This window comes from Pseudorca crassidens, chromosome 10 (genome assembly GCF_039906515.1).
Source record: "Pseudorca crassidens isolate mPseCra1 chromosome 10, mPseCra1.hap1, whole genome shotgun sequence".
Lineage (NCBI taxonomy): Eukaryota > Metazoa > Chordata > Mammalia > Artiodactyla > Delphinidae > Pseudorca > Pseudorca crassidens.
In genome coordinates this window covers 6,981,153-6,996,366 of record NC_090305.1, presented here as the reverse complement: position 1 = coordinate 6,996,366, position 15,214 = coordinate 6,981,153, and the positions used below count along the sequence as shown (strand labels likewise).

Genomic DNA, 15,214 nt, shown 5'->3' with positions numbered 1-15,214 from the left:
AGATGAGATTTAATAGTGACCAGGTTGAAAACAAGAACGTCTAGTTAGAAAGCTATCTTAATAGTTTGGGCAAAGAGTGTCAAAAGCCTTAACTAAAGAGAATGAATGACACAGGAAATGGACAGTCGAGCCATATCTAAGAAATGGTTAAGTGACCCAGTATAACTACTGGGCTCATTGGAAGGTGAAGGAAAGGATAACATTTAGTAGAACCTTAAGTTTTGGAGTTGGGCAGATGGGTGGATGACTGTAGCATTCCTAGAGATAGGACACAGAGAGTAAACATTTAGAGGCGATAATGGGTTAAATTTTCCCTCAGATTGACCTTGAGATATCTTTGATATTGACAAGGGAAAATATATCATAAGACGTTAGTATAGATGAGTATAGAGCTCAGAGAAAACAATATAAACTACAGATTTGGGTGGAGGAAGCCTTGAGTTTCATTGCTTTGTAGGGTAGAGGCTAGATTGCAGTGGGCTGAGTGAAGGACACGGAGTCAAGACTTACGCCAATTCTTTTCACAAAACCATGATGCAAATGGAGAGTGGTTGGAAAAAAGGTTTTTAAAAAGAGTGGCTTTTAATATGGGTGTGGTTTGAATATATTAATATGCCTATATGATAATTCTAAACGAAGGAGAAATATGGAGGATGTCTAAGCAAGGGAGGATGATTGATTGAGCAAGGTCTCTGAAGACCCGAAGTTGAGTACATGTGATGACAAACCTTGGATTTAGGGAAAAAAGTCTTATCTCTTGATGTGATAGGTAAAGAGATAAGGACAATTGCAAATGCAAGCACATTTGATAGCCATTATTATTTCCTATGAAATGGGAGGTGAATTCACTCCTTAACTTTTCCTTCAGTAGACTGATCATTCTCTGATGGGGCCCTTTGGTCACTAACATAGGGGTAGTAAAGTTGTCTAATTGTCAGGGGATCCACGTTGTTTAGGCACAGTCTTGGTTTATATTTGGACATGTCAGAAGCACTGCATGTCATCTTTCCTGAGCACTTACGTTCCTGGGGAAGGGAAGAAAGTCTTCCGTGATCATTCAGTTTTCATTTGCTCACTAACTTGTCGTGTAGCCTTAGGCAATGATGTTCACTTGCTGGATTTTAGGCATTTTCTTGTGTAACACGTATATGTAGATCTTACAAGAGGCTCTACATGAAGTGTAACTACTACTTAATATGACTAGAGTTTCCTAGAGGAGTTAAAGAAATAAAATAGTGTATCATGTTGTTTAGACTTTTGTAGGATTAAAAAAATGATCGGGTCATGGTAGGTCTCTTTCATTCCCATATCACTATATCTCTTCTCACTTAAAATAAGATAAATGTTTACAACGATGCTTTGCTTGCTCCAAAGTCTACATTTTTATTGTCAAGAGTACTTGTAAAGTATAAAAAAATGCAAGCACAAAATTTATGCACCAAATAAGTGCGATTTAATCTTTTGCTACCTAAACAAATAGTTGTTTGCTTTAAAATAAAACAGGAAGATTACCCCATGGGGAAGGGTTGATAGGAGGTGTGGGAAGATCTGTAATGGAGGAAGAAATGATTAAGGGAAGAGGAAGTGTCCAGACATCATAGAGAATGAAACTAAAACAAAATTCAGGAGGAATAAACAAGTTTTGTTCACTCTTTCCCCCCAGCCCCTCACTGTCTTTGTGCTTAACCTGTCTCGTCAGAACTAGGCATGCTCAGTAACCGTAAGCAGGTTTTGTTTGTATTTTAGAAGTAGATGCTCTTAAGAGTCCTTTGGGTGATGATAAATTTACAGTTGTATCCAACGGGGAAAATACCTGTATTTTCCATACAAATAAATAAAGTCACTCCAACATGTCTGCTGAATAATTATCTCTTTACTGATATTTCTAAACTCTCTTTTTCTGAGATGGTGGAGAGCAGGGCAGCCCAGCTCTTCTATGAAGCAAGCACTGTCACCATCAGAGGCATCTGGTCAATGAAATGGGGTTTTGCTCTGACATAAAAGTAGGCAAAGAGACACAGAAATCAGAAGAACTCATCTCAGTGAAAAAATCCCAATATGGATCTGTGCATGTTGACTGATTTAGGTTAGCATTCCTACTCCAGATGTTAAAGCAACACTCCTAACTCTTTTGAATCAGTGCTGTCAAAATGTGATAACACTGCTGGCATAAAGGAAGTACAAAGAAGATCAAGGCTGTGGTGCAGGATGTTAATAGAGCATTTTGTGTAGCTCTGGGCACCAGAAGCTCCACATTATGGGGACTGGCTGTGTAAGCTCCAGATTGGACCCTATTGAATTTGGCTGATTGGATCTCATTTCTCTAAGAGCCTGAATAATTTCTTGCTGAAGTGTTTCTACTAGAAAAATCCTCACTTTCCATAGCTCTAGGAGAAGAATTGACCGGAATGCTGGTTCTTTGCCTCTGTGCAAGGAGGTTCTTGAGCTGGGTGTAATTACTTTGACCGGATTTTGTAGCTGTAAAAAAAACATTGATCTTTTTAATGGTTTTCCTTATTATAGTAAGGATATGTTAGTTAGTAAAAAAATTGAAACTACTGAAAAGAATCAAAAAATAAATTAAAAGCATCAATAATCTCACCATTGAAACAAAGCATTGTTAATCTTTTGATAAATTTATTTCAGTCTTTTCCTGTGTATATTTTTTTTTACAAAGTTGAAATTGTACTGTAAGTATAACTTTATATGTTGATTCTTATGTTTGTTTTTTTAAATTGAAGTATAGTTAATTTATAATGTGTTAGTTTCAAGTGTATAGCAAGTGATTCAGTTATACATATATATATACTTTTTCAGATTCTTTTCCATTATAGGTTATCAAAAGATATTGAGTCGAGTTCCTTGTGCTATACAGCAGGTCCTTGTTGTTCATCTATTTTATGTATAGTAGTGTGTATATGTTATCCCAAATTCCTAATTTATCCCCCCCCACACCTCCTGCTACCCTCTTTGGTAATCATAAGTTTGTTTTCTATGTCTGTGAGTCTATTTCTGTTTGTAAATAAGTTCATTTGTCATTTTTAGATTCCACACATAAGTGATATCATATGATATTTTCTTTCTCTGATACATGTTGATTTCAAACTTAATGTTATATGATATTTTCATGTTATTTCATGAACATACAATGCCTATACAATATTTTATACCATATAAGCAGTATAAAATATTTAAATATTGCTTTATTCCTGGACAGTAGATTATTTTCATTTTTGTACATCTTATAAATAATTCTGATGAACATCTTAAGCCTCAGGGTCTTGTCCCCATTTTTAATCATTCTTTGAATAGAGTCCTAGAGACCCAGAAATTCGGGTTCAGAGAGTTTGATGTTTCCAAGACATTTGATAACTATTGTGAAATTATTTTCTAGAGAAGTTGTATAGAGTTACGCTTCCACAGCCGTGCATGAGGAAACTTAGCAAGTCGTGTTCACATCATGTGTGAACCTTTTATAATCTCATGGAAGAAATGAAATCTCATCCTATTCTAAATGTGCATGCGTCTTCTAGTCACTAAATATTCTCAATATGCTTATCACACATTTATATTTTCCTCTTATGTGAATTGCCTTTTAAGTGTCCTTTTGTCTTTCTTTCTATAGAGTATTTAAATGTTTTTCTTACTGAGTTATATGAGTTTAATATATATTAACAGTGTTAATGCTTGTGGATATTTTCTCCATTTGAAAATTATCTTTTAAATTAATTTTTCATTTTGAAAAAATAGATATTTATAATTCATATACAGTAAAGTCTTTTGATCATTTTTATGACTTTAAATATCTCTTAATCAAAATAATCTTTCCTCATTCAGAAATTTTACAATTATTTGCTTCTATTTTTATTAAGTTGGACATTTTTTCATTAAATTCCTTATCATAAGCTATGTAGAATTCATTTGATGTAGATAGTGTCAAGATCTAAATGAGACATCCTTTTATTTTTTATTTTTCTGGTCTGTTCTTTAAGTTTGTATTATCTTTAGATATTAACTGTTTTGCCATTTTATCTTACTGGTTTTTCTTTTAGGTAATTTTAATTCATCAGCTTACGTTTTGGATGTGATAGAGCTCTTCTTTTCCAGAGTTTTTTTTTTTTTTAATTTTCCTTTTTACCAAACTTTTATAGATGGTCATCTACAGGCATTGGCATAAGGGAGAAACTCTAATGACCACCTATACCTCTCAGACTGTTTATATTTAGCTTTGCAGCATTCTTCGTAACTCTTCCAAGTAAAGCTTCTATTGATTTTATATGGATACTTTAACTCTAAATTCTTCATCTGAATAGTCCAAAAGATCTATAGGCTGCACACATATTTTTTGTAATATGCAGATAATGAGAAACCACAATTTAAATGACAGATTTGTTAAAGCTTTTATATTCCTGGAAGCAGTACACAAATCTGAAAGACTGATATTCGAGTTAATTAGTATTTGGGGCACTGATGTCTTCTTGATCATTGTCTTAATAGTTCTGAATAGCCTTATAAGTTTTAGCTACTGTCATTTATTACTTAGGAAAGTTAATTTAGATTAAAATAACTTAAAGACAGATTTTGATGAGAATATTATGAGCGTATTCATTGTCTAGGGAATATGTATAAGACAATCAAAGATTTTCCACTTCGGAATCAATCTTTACAATTTTCCTTACTAAAGGCAAAATATTATTTACCATGTAAAGGAAAAAGCTCTAAATATTGCTAAATAATTTTCATCCCTCTTAAATTGTCACTGAGTTATGGGCACTGTACGCCCTGAGAGGCAGAAATGAACTGTGTACACTTTGACATGCTTGTATAGGAATAGACCTCTTTAAAAGATTCGGATGCTACATTGTGTCAGCTCCAGTAAACTGAAAAATTGTAACCAAAATGGCTCATTGCTTTGGGTCCAGATCAATTCACTGATCACCCATTTGCCAAAAGCCCATCGGTATCCTCCCCCTGTTCCCCATAACCAAGCTCTCTGATGTGGGCGGTTGACCTCATGCTGTATCCTGACTCCCCTTCCATGTTTTCTTCTGCAAATAGAAGGGTCTATTTCTACTCCAACTATCCCCATCTATAGCTGCAAGAAGCTGGGTCAGAGATAAATAGAACATTCCTTGACATGATATTCTCTTATAAGAATAAAATAAAAGCTGGTCAATTAAGTCTAAATTGTTAATCAGTCATTTGGTGAACTGGGTTTTGGTAAATTAGCCTGCTTCTATAACTCTAGGATAAAAGAAACTAACCTACTGGATCTCCTTTTATTTATTTATTTATTTATTTATTTATTTATTTATTTATTTATTTATTTAAATCCAGAGCTTGTGGGAAAGAGGGTATGTGAGTTCTGACCAATAGCAAGTAGGTGTTAAGACAGTATATGTACCTGAATGAGGTGACAATGTGTAGATTATCTTGTTGGCACAGTCCAAATTTGTGGTTTGGGTTTGTTTTAGGTCATGGGGACATGAAGTTTCCTTTTTCACTTCCATGTAAGTACTTGCACCTGATAGCATAATGTGTACAAGCCAATGTTATTCTCCACTTCTCTGCCTTAGCATTATGTATAATCTCTAAAAATCTTCCTGAAGCATTTTCACTATACTTATCACTAAAACACTTAATCAAACAAAAAGAGCAACAATTTTGGTTTGCTGCCACAAGCCAATGAGGATTACATGTACATAAAATGGTATGTTAAACTCTGAACCATGTATTTTAAATGTTACATCAGTAGTCAACTAAAAATGAAAAAGAACTATAGAGGCAAAATAACTAGAAACTCTGGACTGAGGACTGAAGGCAAGATTGTTAACTCTAGAATTCACCAGTCTCCTCTCTGGACCCAGAAAAGTGTCTGGAATACAACGGACGCACAACTAATATGTGTTCGATTAAAAACGTGAACAAATAAATGAATACAATATCTACGTGATGAAGATACACCTTCTCTTTCAGATAAAATGGGGCTCACAGTCTGTATGTTCAAATGACACTAGCTCCCAAGTGTTTTTTATTTTGAACTCATCCAGAGTATAATGAAGACGTGTGAAAAGGGACACACATGGCTCTCACGTGTATTAATTTGATTTATCCAAGTGATCAGGATAGGGTTTTAGTTTGAATTCTTTGGCAACAGCCAATTTTTAAAAAAATACAGTGCAGTGTGGAAGGAGAAATTTTAAAGGGTCATGATGACGCACATAGCAGGGGAAATGCAAAACATTTGGGCACTGTATGTAAGAAATCCAAAGGACCTTGGGAAGTGCTGACCACACCATAGGTGCAGAATGATCTCTAGCTCCCCTCTCGCCAACACTCAATTCCACTATCCCAAAATCCCTACACCCCACCTCCCTATCTGAGTAGGCTTTTCTCTTTAGTGATCTGGTAAGTAGGCTAATATGTGGCATGCTTAGATGTTCGAAACAGCAGACGAGTTTCTGGTGATCTTGGACACACTTGTAATGGAGCTGTCATCCTGCAGCGCACAAATGATAGAAGGTGTCTCAGCCTTAGGTCTGGGTTAAGTGCTTGAGCAATACCTTTGCTATCGATGTTGATCATGAGACTAGGACCTATTATCAGCCCTGTGTTTTCTTAGTGGCTAAGACCTCACAGATTAGTTTGATTTGAGAAAACACTGCCATAAGTTCTTCTGGTTCACTTACTCTTTCTAGTTTGGGTTTCCCTAGTAAACCTGATGCATCTACATGACCTAATTCCTTCAGTGCAATATAAGACAGTATGAACTCGTAGAGCTGGCCCTTGTGGTCGTGAGAAAGAATAGAATCCTAACCCTAACAAATATATTATTGGCTCTCATAATAATTTCAGAATCTCCAAGTATAGGTTCAAAAAACTTCCATCACATGCCGTACAGATCAGCAAAATGGAGATTACAAATAAAAGTTTTAACATTTTCCTTTTAGTTACTGAATAGTAATTTTTGTCGTGTCCTGAGCACTTACTGTATATGCCAACCCTGGTTTGAATACAGTATATGGATTACCTCACTTAAACCTCAGACTGAGTCTGTGATTCAGGACCAGTTACTGTCATCTCCTTTCATATGAAGAAACCAAGCCTTCATGACTTTAAGTCATTTGCCTAAGGTTGCAACTCCTATCTTTACGCAGTCTTTGCAACTCCCCAAACTGCAATATTACTTCTATGTCATATTTCTTAATTTTTTTTAACAATAAGATTACTTAAAATTCACATCTGTGGTTAATTTTTGCCTAATGAATGGCTGTGATGTAGTGGTTCAATATCTGGCTTGAATCTTGGCTCTGTTACTTATCAGCTGTGTGTCCTCTGGCAATAGTTTAACCTCTCTGACTCTCTTTCATTTATCTTTAAAATGTGAGTAGTAAAATCAAACTTAAACCTTGATCTGCTCCTTTGGAACAAGTTAATTGATTTAAATTGTATATTTCTAACAGATTTGTAATTTAGGCAGCTAAGTTTAGTTCTAAAATTTAGCTCTTCCAAGATACATATGAATTTAATTAAGCAATTTAGAACTTTCTATTAACTTTGACAACTGCACGTATATATGTCAATGGGACTTCCAAATCGACATTCTGAAAAGAAACTCATTGTCTTCTGCTCCAGATCACCTCTTCACGTAGGGTTCCCTTTCTCAGTAAATGCTAAGATCACCTATCCAGTTCTGAAGAAAGAAGGAAGGAAGGAAAGGAAGGAAAAAAAGGAAGGAAGGAAAGAAGGAAGGAAGGAAGGGGTTTCCTGTATCAGTAAATGCAAGATCACCCATCCAGTTCTGGAAAGAAGAAACAAACAAACAAACGTGGGAGGTGTCCTCAAACACTTTCTCTCTCTCACCCTCCATACAAACCTTCTCCAGGTTCTGGTGGCTCCTTAGCTCTTGAACCAGTTCACCTCATTCCATCCATAGGGTCCTTTCCCTGTCCGATATGCCCTAATCTCTCCCATGACTTACTGTAACAGCAGCCTTCAACTAGTCTTCTTATATTCCCTCTTGCCCCTTTTAATCTATTCTCAGTGTCACCAGAATCATTTTTAATTAAAAAAAATCTCTTCTTGCTTTAATGGCTCCTATTACTCTTACAAATATGAGGTCTCTTGATTGGGGCCATGCCTTCCCCACATTGTACAACCTTAATACTCTGTGGCCGCCCCATCACTATCACTCTGTGAGTCATGAGGGCTCCTTTCCCCCTCCTTCCAGGAATCTTCCCCTATCCTCTCCCCTACTGGTTGCACTTACCAAGTACTTGGCATTTGATAGACACATGTGAATATTTTCTGACCAAGTAAATACATGAATGAGGAGTGAATTAGGAGGATGATTGTCCCCTTACAAATGTGAGACTCTACACATACATTGAAGGATGTACACTTCATAACTAGAACCCTGTGACAGGACTGTCTCTGGAAATGGTGGTGGAGGGATGCGGGTGGTTCTTCACTATTTCCCATTGCGTGCACATTTTTACTTTCTGAGTTTCTTTTTCCTTTTACTAAAATTACTTTTCCTTCTTTATATTTTTTCTCTTCTTTATGGCTTCCTTGTATTTCCCTTTTTCTCCATTTAGTACAAGTTCATACCAAAGCCATTTGGATTTTAATTACTATTAAACAGGATGGTGACTGCTCAAGTATTTCTAGAAAGCCAACCAAAGCTTTCTCCATACATATAAGCACTTCAGTGTCACACCTCATCTAAAGTGTTCAACAATTCTGCTAAAGAATATTTGTATTTTAGAAAAAAATTTTAAATATTAAAAAAAATGAATGAATGAATTTCAGCAAGCATATGCTTGTCACTCTATAAGAAGCTTGACTGTTTACATGCTGTCTATTCAGAGCTGTACATGCCACAGTCTAATGTATTTACACCAGCAGGTAAGTAGTTTTCAAAGTTAAATCATAAGCACATTGACTACAATATGTATAAAGCCATACTGCTGAAATCTTTTGTAACTTTTGGAGTTAGAAATAAGCAGTCATATTTGATTCTTCTTCATTTTTATATATTTTTTGAATTTAGAGCTATTTTAAGTCATAGCTTCCATCCTTTTCATGATCCTTAAAATACTATATTAGCTAAATGTTCACACTTGTCCTTTTTAGCTTGAAAAGAAATGTCACATGCTAGGTTTCTGTAAATGACCCACATTCAGATGTGAACCAAACATAATAGCTTCTGCCATTCATCAAGCAGTGAATTGCTTCAAATGTAGGACACAGGGCAGAGGACTTTGTAAATTACTTTGTTTCATTGTCCATCACCAGAACCTGTGGCATAATATGTGACCTATTTCTATAAACAATAATGCCTAAGGCTTTATGAACAGGTGGAATGTAGTCTCTCTTTTAATTACATTTTGAAGAAATTTAAAAATGTAAAATTTTTAGACATATTGAATAGTTGTATTGTCAAAAGAAATTAAATTTTTCAACCATCACCATGTAATGTGTATTTCAGTAGAATATCATAAAATTTTAGCTTTTTATTAAAAACAAACCTACACAGGTTGCAAAAGTAGTGCAATGACCTTGTGTATTCTCCTTTTAGATTCACTAATCAATAGAATTCTTTCCATGTTTGCCTTTCTCCTTTTCTCTCTTTCATCCAATATGATCCAGTATCTTCAATTTTATTCAGTTCAATCTGATATTTATACACACATACCCAAAATGGCAAAAATATGAAAATACATGCGTGTATTTGTGTTATCTTTAACCTATTTGAAAATAACAAACTTTCATAACTAAATATGATCATGGAAAGTTGAAATTTAACATTTTATTGAACAATTCTAATACTGTAAATACACAGAGAAAATAGTTTGCTGCTCTTTGTCATCAATGTCTACCAATGCCCGATTTATTTATGAAATTGGAACTGTTTTTACATTTTTTATCTTAATAGAAATTATTCTAACATTTAGCTGGAATCATTAACTTTCTCAAGAGAACCAAAAAAGTGAATGTTTAATAGATGTTCACCAAATTTGATCCGTATGGACTGCATAAATATCCAAAAGGATAAAACAATTCACTTTTGGATAAATGTTATATTGCTTGACTGATTATATTATCAAATGAATTACAGAATTATCAACGTTCAATTTATTTCTAAATTTTGCATATACGACTATGACCAGACTATTTTCTCCTTGTTTGTGTAAGCTGGCTCTGTAGAGCTGAGAAATATGCTAAAAACTAATAGAGGTTGGTAAGTTGACTCATTCACAACCCATAGTGAAGCTTTTCACTGGGAAATGCCACTCAAAATGGCAAAAAAAAATATTAAAAATCAAAATAAAACATAATTGACCTTCATACAGCTTTCCACATTCCAATGTGCCATTTTGTTCTCTGTTAAAGCATTTGTTTACCATCCTGTAGATCCTGGCTTGGATATTTGTATAATTATTCTTTCACCCAGAATGAAGGAGATGTAAAGAGGAGACAGACATTTCCTGGGCAAAAGGAGCAGAAGCTAGCAGAAACAGGACTGTGATTCCTAATTAATTCAAAGTTAATTGCATTGTTGATAATCCTGCACTTAAAATCTTCATATAGAAAATGTTTATGGCAGCAAATTGACAGTAATTTAACTACATTAAATCTTACCACCATTAAAAGAAAAAGATGAATGTTACATTAAACAAGCTTAAGAGAATGGTAAAGCCTAGTTCTTGTTTAACAAGACAACTCGCAAATCACTCACATTGCTGACCTAGAATCTCCAAACATAGTAAGAATAGCAGTTGCATTTCAAGATGTCACCAAGCCATGTGGACCATCAGAGACGCCGGGTGGCAGTTTTGCTTTTTCAGTTGTTTCTCAGTGTCCATGGGAGATTGGTTCCGGGAGATAAGATGCTCAAGTCCTGTAGTCAGCCTTCCAAATCCTGGGGTTCCACCTCCTAGGAATCAGTGAACTGTAGAACTGCGGATTGTGTATTAAGTTTGTGATACATGATTGGCTGAACCTGTGGATGTGAAACCCAGACATAGGAAGGGTAACTATATTTATTGAAAAATATCTGTGTGTAAGTGGATCTGAACAATTCAAATCCATGTTGTTCAAGGGTCACCTGTACCTAGAATCATCTGTGGATTATTTATAATGCCTAATACAATGTAAATGCTATGTAAATAGTTACCTGTGTACAGCAAATTCAAGTTTTGCTTTTAGGAACTTCATGGAATTCCTTTTCAAAATTTTTTCAATCCCTGATTTGTTGAATCTGTAGGTATAGAACCTGCAGATACAGAAGGCTGACTGCATTTCCACTATGTGATGAATGAAAAATAGTTGGGGGGAAAAAAGACACATGCATCTTAGTTGGCAAGAAGGGTCAAAAAAATCTGTTTTGGAAAGGATCTAGTTAAATGAAGATATGTGTTGTGTCTTTTATTTTCACTGAAGAGTCAGATGATGGAATAAAATGAACTTTGGAGTTAACTCTGAGTTTAAATTCTCTCTGTGTTACTTATAAAGAGTAAGACTAACTTGATTTTAACATGTAAATATGTAAATGACAGGATTAAGGTAAAGCTAGGTAACACAGTGAATGTGAAATGAACTACCATTATAATAGGAAAGCAATACATTTAAATTTTATTATCTAGCCCATTTAAAGCAAAATATAATTATCCTGATCATTGAAAGAAAATACTTAAAATTCTCCACACTGTGTAGAAAGACATTTCCATGTGATCCTTAATTATCTTGATAGTCCAATTTATATTTTGGGCATCTTGTAAAAACTTACTTCTCAGATGGGTAGTTTATTGACACTGTGATGCATTAGGGTTCTTGATCTGGTCTACAGACTGTTAGTGGCACAATTCTGTCTTTTTTAAACTGGTTCCAGGCAAACCTGGTCAGCCAAGTGTCCACTAAGTCACAGGATAAATATGATATTTCCCCAGAGTTTTAATTTTACGTAAACTTTTACAAAAAACGAGCATTGTATTAAAACAAATATACTGATAGATTAGGGATAGAATACACATCTTCTCTTCTCTGAACTTAGAGGTAATTTATGGGAAAGTTTTATAAGCATTGGCTTAATTAATGTTTATAGTACTCATCTAAATGTTACTAATGAAGTATTAATATTTTTTAGTAAGATACTTTGCTGTCAGTTTATCAATATCACAAGAAAAGCAGTGCTTTTCTAAATGAATATTTGGAGATGTTTTGAAAAATGGGAAAAGATTAAATGAGTCGCTCATCAGGTTAGATACTTCACCAGATTTGTCCATTTATTACTCATGTTGTAAAGCAACCAACCAAGCAAAACCTCTGTGCTGACTGAGTTTGTGGCATGACACTAAAACCAACTTGCTGAGGAAATATAAATCCAAACTCAAATTTCCTTTGACAAATCCCTTTCATTTGAACTAATTTGGACACTCATATACAAACTAATGGCTAAATATTTCTCATTTTTCTACAGTCTATAACTTAGAATCAGACATAGTAGGCTTCTAGGAGATAGCTGTAAAAATCCCAAATTGTTGCTGTTGGATTATGATATCTAGCAGAGAAAATCATTAAATCATTTCTGGAATCTTAGTCAAATAATTTCTGAAAAAGAAAGGGGACTAGTGAATTAAATACATAGAAATTTATAAAAGAGACAAAGTGTTTAATAACATTTTTGGAAAAAAGCAAACAATATTTGGGAAAAAAAACCAAATAACAAATGATTTTGCTTTTAGATTGCACAATGATTCCTGGATATTAGACGCATTTCAGCGCATCCACAGTGAAGAAACCAAGTTTTTTATACCATATGATTTGGAGATTTCCAATCAGGAACTAAGCTATATAGTAAAAAGATCTGAGCAATGGAGAGGACTCAATGGTGAGAGAAGGAAGGTGAGTTGGTTTGAAGTAGATTTGTGTTTTGACTGCACGAAAGAAGCTCATTCCGTTAGCATATCAGTCAGCTGTTAAATTTTCTCACATTGTTTTTTGAAGCCATTTACTATTGTATTTGATCACCACCACTGTACAAATCTTGCCGCTCAATTGTATGTTTATTTTTTTATTAGTCGAGATGAGGAGACATGACCAGATGGTACTTATAGTTCAGCACTCTTATTTTCTTATAAAAATATTTATTGATACCTGCCATATACATATATGTATGTGTATATGTATGTGTGTGTGTGTGTATATATATATATATATATATCAAAATACACAACGGTTATGAAGAACATAAAAGAATGAGTTTCCACACATGACAAGATTTTCAGCTTTAAAGTGACTTTGAGTGAACAGGAGGGAAGGGATATTACTTCTGCCTTTCTCCTTTGATGCTTTTGTTAGTCAGTCCCCTAGACTAATTTCCCTCTTTCAGGAGAAATCTCCTTTGCCTTTTTCATTGGCTTCACCAGGCTCTTACGTGTTAGCGTCTCCCAGGGTTCTGTACTTGGTTTATTCCTTGTCTGGCTCTCCATAGTTCTTTGATAAACCTCCTTTCAAACTGTGTCTTCCATCCGGCTGAAGATGATCAAATACGTGTCTCCAGAATACACCTCCTTTCTGAGTCCCCCCAAAATACAATCCAGCAGCCTACTTGATATCTCCAGATGAGTGTCCCGAATTTACCTAAAACCTAGTATGGTCCGAACAAAATCGACTTAGTTAATTAATTAATGCATACATTTTACCTGTGCCATTTACACTTCCATAATCTCTGTACTTGGCATTTTCATGTACTCTGAATCACAAAGATCTAAAGCTCAAGAGTTTTTCTAGACTTTTCTTTGTCTTCCTTAATATCTCCTCTTCTCTATTCCATTTGCTACTACCTATGTCTAGGACCTCAATACCCACCTTCTGAATGACAGCCATACTTTGCCAATGGCTTTCTCTGCCTTCAATCTCATGCTACAGTTGCCACATTGTTGCACTGTCCATGAATTCATTCTCGTCTCTTGTCAAAATAGTATTTCTAAAATGCAAGTCTGACCCTGCAGTCCCCTGTCATAAAACCTTCAATAACTTCATACTATTGTGTGTTTGCCCTCTGATCTGATTCTTTTCTACCTCTCCAGTGACATCTCCTGTGTGCTCATCTCTCCCATCCTTTCTGAACATTCCTCTTACCAAATGCTTCTTAGCAAAATATGAGGAGGCCATATAAAATACGGATAATTTGCTAAATGTGTCATACTGTTTCACATTACCGTACATTCCTCTCTGTTTGGAAAGACAGCCTCCCAACTCCTCACGTACCACCAGGCAAACAAACTATTCTCCAGGGCTCAGTTTGAGTGTTTTCTCGGTGGAGCTGCCAGAGACAACCATCTCTTTTTTGCTAAAGCTGCCTGTTTTACTTGACCTTTCCAGCATCTAACACACAATCTAGGGATTAACTCCCCGTGTGTTCCTCTTCCTCTTTAGACGAAGACTTCTTGTGTAATAAACCATCTTTGTGTTCTCCATCTTTGTGTCCTCAAGCCCTAACAGGGTCTGCAGAATAATAGTACATTTTTATTGTCTATTTTTTCAATACATAAAAGAATGTGTGCATGAACCATTGAATTATTAAACGTATTTAATCTGCCCGTATAGTAGACATAAAATCTACCTCATCCTCTTCTCTACTTGATAGAAACCTAAACATTAGCTTTTAAAAAAATTCCACATGGGTTTACTAACAATATACTCAATATGTCTTGAATTTTCTTAATTTAATAATTAGTTTAAATTACAGCAGACATTTTCAAGACCACTGTCCTTGACTTGAAGTAAAACAGTTTTTACTTTACCTTATATTCATTTTGGTTTCTTCTTCAAAAATCCTTGACTAACAGCATACTTTTTAAAAGGCCAAAGTGGTTGAAATGATCCTAAAAGTCAAGCAAACAGCACTTTCTCTCTAGGATAATTTCAAAGTGCCTGTTCATTTTATTTTGTCATTAAGTTTCACAACATGGAAGTTTAGAAATTTGGAAGGCAACCAAACTTATGTACCAAAATGATTTGAGTTGAACAAGAGAATACAGAGAAAAATAGAGAATTATTTTAGCTAGAGGAGACAGAGAATGAGAGATGGGGGAGAATGGGAAGAACAGGAGGAGAGAGAGGAGAAGAGGGAGGGAGGGAGAAGTCAACTAGTGCTTAAGTGCTAGAAGGAAAATTAAAGGAGATTGTGAAATTCCTTAATTCTTTA

The 15,214-nt window shown here is 35.0% G+C and overlaps 1 protein-coding gene across 1 annotated transcript in view; it reads left to right on the top strand.

The window, feature by feature from the left end:
- LOC137232222 (uncharacterized) overlaps window positions 1-13,101 on the top strand; it is a gene marked incomplete at its 5' end in the record, with an annotated part of 196,164 nt that extends 183,063 nt beyond the window's left edge. The window contains 2 exon segments of the mRNA XM_067753681.1: window positions 12,747-12,906; window positions 13,009-13,101. Coding sequence (XP_067609782.1) covers window positions 12,747-12,906; window positions 13,009-13,101 — 253 coding nt within the window.
- Between the last annotated feature and the right edge of the window lie 2,113 nt (window positions 13,102-15,214).